Consider the following 10,372-nt stretch of genomic DNA (forward strand, 5'->3'; position numbering starts at 1 on the left):
CCTAAGCTAGCTTTAAATTCCAGCCAAAACCACCTAAGGCTCAAGCAGGGGTGGTATAAAGACACGAGGGCCTGGTTAAACCTTTGGGAGATCAACGAGAATGATGCATTGCAAAACATTAATAACATTAAAAATATTGTTACTTCTAAGTTTAAAGAAAAAATGTGGTGTGAGAAAGATTTAGCAGCTAAAAGAAAATTAAGTTATTATAAGAAGGTCATCAACCCCACCATAGAAGATCAAAAGTATCTCTCTGTTTTAACTAGCTCAAAGAAGAAAATTAATATAGCAAAGATTAGAACGAACTCTCATGAGCTCCAAAGTGAAACAGGTCATTGGGAAGTTCCTAAAACACCATGGATGGAAAGGATCTGCCATCTCTGTGAGAATAGGAACATCGAGGATGAAAACCACTTCCTCTTAGAGTGCCCTACGTACAACCACATTAGATCTCAGTTTCATAATCTTTGTCGCAATACTGACCTTCCTAGCCTTTTACGATGTCAAAATTATAGTGAGCTCGGGAGGCTTCTCTCCAAGCTTTTTGAGCATAGGAATATAATTTTAAATCAAACTAAATAATTTGTTTCTTTAGGTCCCATAGACCAAAGTTTGGTCTCAGTGGATGTTAACCACCACCACCATCATCATCATCAATATTAAACGGTTGGGTTTATCAGTTCCTTGGGTTTATAATATTAATAATCCATTTGGTTTATTAATCCCTTGAGTTTAAAATATTAATTCTTAGGATTTATTAATCTCTTCGTTTTTATATTGGGTTGTTGGGTTTATTGATTCCTCGGGTTTATTAATCGCTTGGATTTATTAATCTTTTGTGTTTATAATATTATTTTTTTGGGTTTACTATTTCCTTGGGTTTATAATATTAAATGATTAGGTTTATTTGTTCTTTAAGTTTATAATATTAATAATTCCTTGGGTTTATCATTTAATCCTTTAGGTTTATTAATCTCCAATATTAAGGTTTAAAAAATAGTCCTAAGGTTTAATATTAATCCCTTAGATTTACAATGTTTATCTCTTCAATTTATTAATCTGTTGGTTTTATAATATTAATAGTCCCTAGGGTTTATTGATCCTTTTGGTTTATAATATTCATAGTCATGTGGGTTGATCAATCCTTTGGGTTTAAAATATTAATTCCTAAGCTTTATTAATCCCTTCTAATTTTAATATTGATCCCTTGCAATTTTTGATCCCTTGGGGTTCTAATATTTTTCCCTTGGGTTTATTAATTCCTTGGTTTTATAATATCCAATGCTTGGGTTTCTTCGTTCTTCAAGTTTTTAACATTAATAATTCCTTTGGTTTATCATTTAATTCTTTGGTTTTATTAATCCCCTCAACTTAAAACATTAATTCCTAAGGTTTATTGATCGTTTGAGTTTTTAAATTAACTAGTTGGGTTGATTGATTCCTTGGGTATATTGATCCCTTGCATTTATTAATCATTTGTTTTTATAATATTAATTCCTTGGGTTTGTAATATTAATAATGCCTTGGGTTTATTGATCTCCTGTATTTGTAATATTAATAATCCCTTGGTTTTATAAAACCCCAATATTAAGGGTTAAATATTTGTCCAACTATTTATGATTATGAAGGGTTAAATATTTGTCCAACGATTTATGATTATGTCAATATGACATATATTAATTTAATATGGAAATCAACCATGGTCAACCATGCTTATTTTAGGGTTTATAATAGTCATGTTAGGGTTTATATGCGTTGGGTTTATAATTTTTATCCCTTAGGTTTATTATTCCCTTGGGTTTATAATATCAATCCTTTCGGTTTATTGATCTAAGGGTTCATATTCCTAGGGTTTAATATTATTCAACAATGGTCAACAATAAACAACCATGTTTGACCATGATCAACCATGGTCCAACATCGCATTATGACAAGGATTGTCTCAATATGAAAATCAATCGTGCTCAACCATGTTTATTTTAGTATTTTTAATATTTATCTAAGGGTTTTTATACCTTGGGTTTATAATATTACTCCCTTGGGTTTAATATTATTCCCTTGGGTTCAAAATCCCTTGGGTTTATTATTCCTTTGGTTTTATAATATCAATCCCTTGGGTTTATTATTCTCTTAGGTTTATAATATCAATCATGGTCAATCATTGTCAATCATAGCCAACCATGATCAACCATGGTTGAATGTCACATTGTGACAAGGATTGTCTCACCATGAAAATAAACCATGTTTATTTTGTCTCAATATGAAAATCAACGATGGTTAAAGATGGTTATTGATATTTATTTTTCGATTTATAATATTTATCGTGGGGTTTAAACAATTTGGATTTAATATATTAATCCATTGGGTTTAAAATATCAATCATTTCTGTTTTTAATATTGATCCCTTGCATTTTTTGATCCCTTAGGTTTATAATATTTTCTGTTGGGTTTATAATATTAAATGCTTGGGTTTATTTGTTCTTTGAGTTTATAATATTAAAATTTCCTTTGGTTTATCATTTTATCACTTGGGTTTATTTTTTTTTTTCTAAGTAAAACTATTCTATTGATATGAAACAAAATAAAAGTACATCAAGGCTCTGGCCTCAGCAGTGCTGAACAACATTTGTCAAAAAATATAACAGTCTAAGCGCGACTGCCCCATCGATGGGGAAACCAGTCCGTGAAAGCAGAAAAAAACCCACACAGGGGTTACCAGTTTTGACCAAAAATACCAAACATTGCAAAAAACAACCAGGAGGAAAGTTTTTACAAAACATGACATAACAGAAATCATCCAATCATCATAAGGAAACGCCAGCTGGCAGAAGGGCGACACCTGGCTGCCAAGTGTCAATCGTGATGGACTTCCTGGAGGTCATCTGGGGCAGGCTCTTCCTCGATAAGACACACGTACTTGTACCACTCCTCCTCCTCTGCTGACATGCCGCGCTGAATTCCACGAGCTGGTTGAGTGCCAGCAGAGCTGCCTTCGGCTACATGCAGGCCGGACGTGTCTCCTGCTCTGCCATCGGGTGCCTTCGTGTCTCCAGCTCTGCCTTCAGCAACCTGCTGACTGCCAACCAGCTTCTTTCCATGCAGGATGGCAAAGTCCTCGACCAGCTGTTGCTTGCCTGGGTCTCGGGCACTCCTGTTCCTTTGAGCGGCCCTCTGCTGCTCACCATTGTTCTCTGGCGGAGCTTCCTGCAGGTCATTTTCCTCAGAGAAGGTGATGGTGACTGTGGCGGTGATAACAGGCCTGTGAAGAGTGCTGTGGAATCGAAATTGAGTCATGTGAGGAGCGGGGTGAGGGGGAAGGGGAAAATTGGCCGTATGAATAGCTGTGTCCCTCCTGTGGGCACCTTGGAGCTGAGCCCGTCCTCTGCCGCTGCGGGTATCTGGATACTGGCCAGAGAAGGTGCTGTATGGATTTGAAATGTCAGGAGAAGAGGAGGGGGAGGCAGATTCAGGGCTGGGCATAGCAGGAGGACGGATGCCTCTGCCATGACTGCCCCCTCTTCTGCTACGCATGTGGTGGCGGATGCGAGCCATGACGGAATTCGTCGCAGAGCTATGAGTGGGGAGATTGGAGGAATGGCTATGCAGAGAGCGAGCAGAGGAATTCTGAGCTGGAATCAGATTGCAGTGCATGGTTTGGGAGAAATGATACCCATTTCCCACATCCACGCAGCTGAGCAGCCAACAGCGGCTTCCAGTGACGGTGCGAGAGCAAGGCTCCACTGCCTGAGGAGGGCAAAAGCTGTGGAGCAGAGGAGGAAAGACTGCATTATGGTCTGTGGAGGCCATTGCCTTGAGCTTGATGGAGAATTCTCGACTGGAGCACCCAATTAATGGCGCCTGCAGGGCGCCATGAATTCCCTTCATTCTGGCTTGGGAGGGGACGCGGGCGGCCATGTGGCCAGTCCTCCCGCCGCCCGTCCATCTAATCACCATTAATGTCATGGTTATCGTCCGCATCCGGGTTATCACTTGGGTTTATTAATCCCTTGACTTTAAAATATTAATTGCTAGGGTTTATTAATCGTTTAGATTTTTAATATTAGTTTGTTGGGTTTATTGATTGCTTGGGTTTATTAATCATTTGTTTTTATAATATTAATGCCTTGGGTTTATTCATCCATTTTATTTATAATATTAATAATCTCTTGGATTTATAATAATAATAATCCCTTCGTTTTATTAAACCCAAATATTAAGGGTTTAATCCATTAGGTTTATAATGTTTATCCTTTTAGTTTATTTATTATTTGGGTCTATAATACTAACAATCTCTAAGGTTTATAATATTAATAATCATACGAGTTTATCAATCCTTTGTTTTTAGAATATTAATTCCTAGCCTTTATTAATCTCTTGTGTTTGTAATATCGATCCCTTGTGCTTATCCATACCTTAGGTTTTTAATATTTATCCCTTGGGTTCAATAATTCGTTGGGTTTATAATATTAAACGATTGGGTTTATGAGTTCCTTGGGTTTATAATATTAATAATCCCTTTGGTTTATTAATCCCTTGAGTTTAAAATATTAATTCTTAGGGTTTATTAATCTCTTTGGTTTTTATATTAGGTTGTTGGGTTTATTGATTCCTCGGGTTTATTAATCGCTTGGATTTATTAATCCTTTGTATTTATAATATTATTTTGTTGGGTTTACTATTTCCTTGGGTTTATAATATTAAATGATTAGGTTTATTTGTCCTTTACATTTATAAAATTAATAATTTCTTGGGTTTATCATTTAATCCTTTGGGTTTATTAATCTCCAATATTAAGGTTTAAATAATAGTCCTAAGGTTTAATATTAATCCTTTAGATTTACAATGTTTATCCCTTCAATTTATTAACCTGTTCGTTTTATAATATTAACAATCCCTAGGGTTTATTGATCCCTTGGGTTTATAATATTCATAGTCATGTGGGCTGATCAATCCTTTGGGTTTAAAATATTAATTCATAAGCTTTATTAATCCCTTCCGTTTTTAATATTGATCACTTGCAATTTTCTATCCCTTGGGGTTCTAATATTTTTCCCTTGGGTTTATAATATCAAATGCTTGGGTTTCTTCGTTCTTCAAGTTTTTAATATCAATAATTCCTTGGTTTTATTTTGTTTTCTAAGTAAAACTATTCTATTGATATGAAACAAAATAAAAGTACATCGAGGCTCTGGCCTCAGCAGTGTTGAACAACGTTTGTCAAAAAATATAATAGTCTAAGCGCGACCGCCCCATCGATGGGGAAACCAATCTGTGAAAGCAGGAAAAAAAACCCACACAGGGGTTACCAGTTTTGACCAAAAATACCAAACATTGCAAAAAATAGCCAGGAGGAAAGTTTTTACAAAACATGACATAACAAAAATCATCCAATCATCATAAGGAAACGCCAGCTGGCAGAAGGGCGACACCTGGCTGCCAAGTGTCAATTGTGATGGACTTCCTGGAGGTCGTCTGGGGTAGGCTCTTCCTCGATAAGACACGTGTACTTGTACCACTCCTCCTCCTCTGCTGACATGCCGCGCTGAATTCCATGAGCTGGTTGAGTGCCAGCAAAGATGCCTTCGGCTACATGCGGGCAGGACGTGTCTCCTGCTCTGCCATCAGGTGCCTTCGTGTCTCCAGCTCTGCCTTCAGCAACCTTTTGATTGCCAACCAGCTCCTTTCCATGTGGGGTGGCAAAGTCCTTGACCAGCTGCTGCTTGCCTGGGTCTTGGGCACTCCTGTTCCTTTGAGCGGCCCTCTGCTGCTCACCATTGTTCTCTGATAGAGCTTCCTGCAGGTCATTTTCCTCAGAGAAGGTGATGGTGACTGTGGCGGTGATAACAGGCCTATGAAGAGTGCTGTGGAATCGAAATTGAGTCGTGTGAGGAGCGGGGTGAGGGGGAAGGGGAAAATTGGCCGTATGAATAGCTGTGTCCCTCCTGCGGGCACCTTGGAGCTGAGCCCGTCCTCTGCCGCTGCGGGTATCTGGATACTGGCTAGAGAAGGTGCTGTATGGATTTGAAATGTCAGGAGAAGAGGAGGGGGAGGCAGATTCAGGGCTGGGCATAGCAGGAGGACGGATGCCTCCGCCATGACTTCCCCCTCTTCTGCTACACATGCGGTGGCGGATGTGAGCCATGACAGAATTCGTCGCAGAGCTATGAGTGGGGAGATTGGAGGAATGGCTATGCAGAGAGCGAGCAGAGGAATTCTGAGTTGGAATCAGATTGCAGTGCATGGTTTGGGAGAAATGATACCCATTTCCCACGTCCACGCAACTGAGTAGCCAACAGCGGCTTCCAGTGACGGTGCGAGAGCAAGGCTCCGCTGCCTGAGGAGGGCAAAAGCTGTGGAGCAGAGGAGGAAAGATTGCGTTATGGTCTGTGGAGGCCATTTCCTTGAGCTTGATGGAGAATTCTCGACTGGAGCACCTAATTAATGGCGCCTGCAGGGCGCCATGAATTCCTTTCATTCTGGCTTGGGAGGGGACGCGGGCGGCCATGTGGCCAGTCCTCCCGCCGCCCGTCCATCTAATCACCATTAATGTCATGGTTATCACCCGCATCCAGGTGTGCTTCTTCACTCTGTGCCAATTCACTCTGCACCAATTCATTGTAATCCTTTAGCTGGGGTGCAGTGGCAATAGTGTTAAGCGAGCCTGCATGTAGAGTCCGGCCACTGTCCACTCCTATGTTAGCTAAGAGATCAGCCACTTTGTTGCCATCCCTACGGATGTGTTTGAAGGTGACTGCTCTGTGGGTGGAGAGCCATTGTTCAATGAGCTCTAATCTTTCCGCCAATCTCCAGCTGCTGACCACTTTGTATGACGGTGTCCCCTGCAGAATCTGATTAACCATGTTAATGAGAATCTGAGAATCGCCTTCAATTAAAAGTGGGAAGAAACCATGAAGTTGAGCAAGGAGAAGCCCCTACCATAGCCCTTCTAATTCAGCCGAGTTATTCGTATCCCAGCCAATTGAGCCTATGAAGGTTAGAAGAGGTTTGCCTTTATGATCCCTGAATATTCCACCATATCCTGCTTTGCCCGGATTACCTTTGGAAGCTCCATCGAAGTTGAGTTGTATCATATGTTGGGGCGGAGGAAGCCATTTGTTTGGTATCTTGTTGTGTGAAGAGGGTTTACTATGATTTTCCTGTGCCTGGTTCCACTGAAGATTCCAGTTTGCCCATATATTCTGTTCCTGTGGAATGGAAGGAAAGTCTTCTTCATACCAGGTTTGGAGCATTAAAGTTTCCTGAAGGTTTTGGCAAACATTGTTCCATAGGACTTCTAAAGGTGTGGATTGGTCCTTGAAGATGCGACGGTTTCTTTCTTTCCATATTGTCCACATGAGAAGACCTGGGATAAGTTTCCATAAAGAGTTTAACAATTTTCTCTTATATGGATTGATTGCCCAGTTGCGTACGGTGTTGGTGATATCCTCTTTAATTCTTCCTTCTTTTTGGCATCTGAAGCTTGCTTTTTCCCAGAGTCTGTTTGCCAATGGGCAGGAGTTCATGAGATGCAAAGTGGTTTCTTCCTCTTGTTTACAGTTGGGACAAATGGAGGGCCCATGAAAGCTTCTTTTCCATAGATTGTCCCAAGTGAGGATTTTATTTTGACATAGCAACCAGAGGAAAGTGGATACTTTTGGCCAAATGTTGGGGGCCCAAACTTTGTTCCAAAGAGGATCCTTGACTGTGTGATTCCTTATAATTATATTGTATGCCTCGTGTGTGGTGAAGGTACCTCTTGCCTTGTAACCCCATCTTATTATATCCTTCTTATCGGAAAAGCGTATTTTCCTATTAAAAAGTTCTACCTCCAAATTTTTCTGAATGGACTCTGTGCCTTGCCTAATGATGTGGTCCAAGCTTATCCATTGTCTGTATCCTTGTGTGAGAGTGGGCATCCAGTGCTGGCTGACCTTGTCCATCTGTTGCTCTTCCCAATCCGGTATTTGGTGGGGTTTGATCAGGTCCCTCAGCTTGGGTCTTTGCTGCCAAGAGTCATCCCAAAACCTTGCATTATTACCATCCCTGACTTCCCAGAAGCTGTGCTGTTGGATAATATCCTTGTGTTGTTTAGCCGCGTTCCAGATTAAGGATCCTGAGCCTACTTCTGTGAGTCGGATTAGATCATCTACTGGTCGGTTGTTGGCATATTTTGCTGTCCAGAGGATGGCCCAGGGAGTATGCGGCGCTGAGATCCATTTCCACCAAATGCGTGCCCCCATGACAACATTACTATGTTGAGGATCACGAAGCCCAGTACCTCCTGAGATTTTTGGAAGGCAGACTGTGGCCCATTTCACTAGAGCCCATTTTCTATTTTGTCCCGAATTTCCCCACATAAAGGTTCTCTGAAGATGTTTGATTTTCTTGAGTACCCATTTTGGCGCTGCCAGAACTGAAAAAAGATAAAGAGGCATGGATTGCAAGACAACTTTGATTAAGACTAGACGGCTGGCCATATTGAGGGCTCTATAAGTCCAAGAGGAGAGACGAGCTTCCAATTTTTCCAAGAGCAGTTGCCAAGAAGAGTGCTTTAAAGCAGTATCAGTCATAGGAGCCCCCAGATATTTAGAGGGGAGAGTGGCTATCGAGAATCCAAGGATACGGGCTATGGAAGATTGAGTGATAGTAGGGGTGTGGAAGAAAAAGATTTGGGATTTAGCCTTATTAATGCTGGCACTAGAGGCATCTGAGAACTCAGTCAAAAGGGATTTTAATTTGAGAGATTCCTGAACTGAGGGATGGCCAAACAACATGTTATCATCCACAAATTGTTGGTGGGTAAAAGCAGGGGTGTTGGGAAATGAGAGGCCTCTTAGCTGCTGGGAGTGAAGAGCTTCTTTGATACTTCTTCCAAGCCCTTCCGCCATTAAAACGAACAGAAAAGGGGATAGCGGATCGCCTTGTCGGATTCCTCTAGAAGGATGGAAGGGGGTGGAAGGGATTCCATTGACCAGAATGGAGAAGAAGGTGGAAGTTATGAGACTCATGACCCATCTAACCCAGGGGGGGGAGAACCCAAAGGCAATCAACATCTTTTGAATGTAATTCCAGCTTAAATTATCAAAAGCTTTAGAGAGATCAATTTTTAGAAGCATACCTGCTTTTTTGAACTGCTTCAGGGAGTGAATAATCTCGTGGGTGAGAATGATGCCATCCGTGATTTGCCGACCTTCCACATATCCCGATTGCTCTGGCGATATGAGTAATGGTAGCAGTGGCTTTAGTCGTGAGGCAATAACTTTGGAAATGATTTTGTAAATGACATTACAGAGTGTGATAGGCCTGAATTTGTCAGGAGTCTGAGATTGCGCTTCCTTGGGGATGAGGGCAATGAAGGTCGTGTTCATAGAGGGAAGCATCCATCTATTAGTCCTGGATTCCTCAACAACCTACCAGACCTCCTCTTTAATTAGATCCCAGAAGTTGTGGAAGAAATTGGATGTAAAACCATCAGGGCCAGGCGCCTTTCCTTCTTTGAGTTGTCGCATTGCATTCTCCACTTCCTGTAAAGATATTGGCCTGAGGAGGAGCTGATTGTGTTCCTCTGTTATGATTTTTGGGATATTCTTGGTGATCTTCTCTATGGCTGGCTGTCTATCAACTTGAGGTTCTTGGTGTACCTGCTTGAAATAAGTAAGAAGCTCTTGTTCTACATCCTCATGTTTTTCCAATCATTCTCCTTGCCGATTCTGGATGTGAGTGATGTTGTTGTGCATTCTTCTCTGGATAGTGGTGCGATGAATTTTTTTTGTATTTCGTTCTCCCTCCTTAAGCCATCTAACTCTTGATTTTTGTTTCCAAAGTATTTCTTCTTGCTTTGCTCTTTCTGATATTTGTGTCTGAAGGTGTTTTTCCTGCTCTGAGAGTGCTTTGGATCTTCCCTCCGTGATAATCATCTGCTGTAATCTTTTCATTTCTTGATCTAGAGAGTTCTGTGCTTGGAAGATATTGCCAAAGGTAAGTTGATTCCATTGCTTGATATTTTTTTTAAGATTTTTGAGTTTTTGTTGGAATTGATACATTTTTGAGCCATCCAGGGGTTTGAAACTTTTCCAAACCGCATTTATCAGATTGTTGAAGTCTGGATGCGTCAACCAGAATGCTTCAAAGCGGAAAGGCCGCCGTGTAGTGTTACCCGGTCTTTGCCATTGGAGCGATATTGGCCAGTGATCTGAGCCTGTGAGAGGTAAGATCGAGGCTGAGAAGTCTCCTCCAAGATGGATTGCATTGTCGGAAAGCAAAAATCTATCCAATCGAGAGGCAATTTGATGTGTGCTTGCTCGTTTGTTATTCCAAGTATAGATTCCATTGTTGAATGGCATATCTATGAGCCAGTTGTTTTGGATGAAAT

General features: G+C 40.9%; 1 protein-coding gene across 1 annotated transcript; it reads right to left on the reverse strand.

The window, feature by feature from the left end:
* Window positions 1-6,932: 6,932 nt before the first annotated feature.
* LOC149178591 (uncharacterized) lies at window positions 6,933-8,888 on the reverse strand. Its single transcript, XM_089422154.1, has 2 exons — window positions 7,754-8,888; window positions 6,933-7,363 (listed from the first exon to the last, which is right to left on the reverse strand). The coding sequence occupies exons 1-2, from the start codon at window positions 8,886-8,888 to the stop codon at window positions 6,933-6,935; spliced, it is 1,566 nt and encodes a 521-aa protein (XP_089278280.1).
* Window positions 8,889-10,372: the final 1,484 nt, after the last annotated feature.

Source organism: Pinus tabuliformis, chromosome 4_1 (genome assembly GCF_031772625.1).
Source record: "Pinus tabuliformis cultivar Carrire ecotype Pingquan chromosome 4_1, CPIR1, whole genome shotgun sequence".
NCBI lineage: Eukaryota > Viridiplantae > Streptophyta > Pinopsida > Pinales > Pinaceae > Pinus > Pinus tabuliformis.

What these genes read in the sequence shown, in the direction of transcription:
- LOC149178591 (XM_089422154.1), bottom strand. Translation starts at nt 8,888, where the DNA reads ATGGCGGAAGGGCTTGGAAGAAGTATCAAAGAAGCTCTTCACTCCCAG. An exon ending in ATGGGGTTACAAGGCAAGAG is followed by an intron (nt 7,364 to 7,753) that starts GTACCTTCACCA and finishes AACTTATCCCAG; the next exon opens with GTCTTCTCATGTGGACAATA.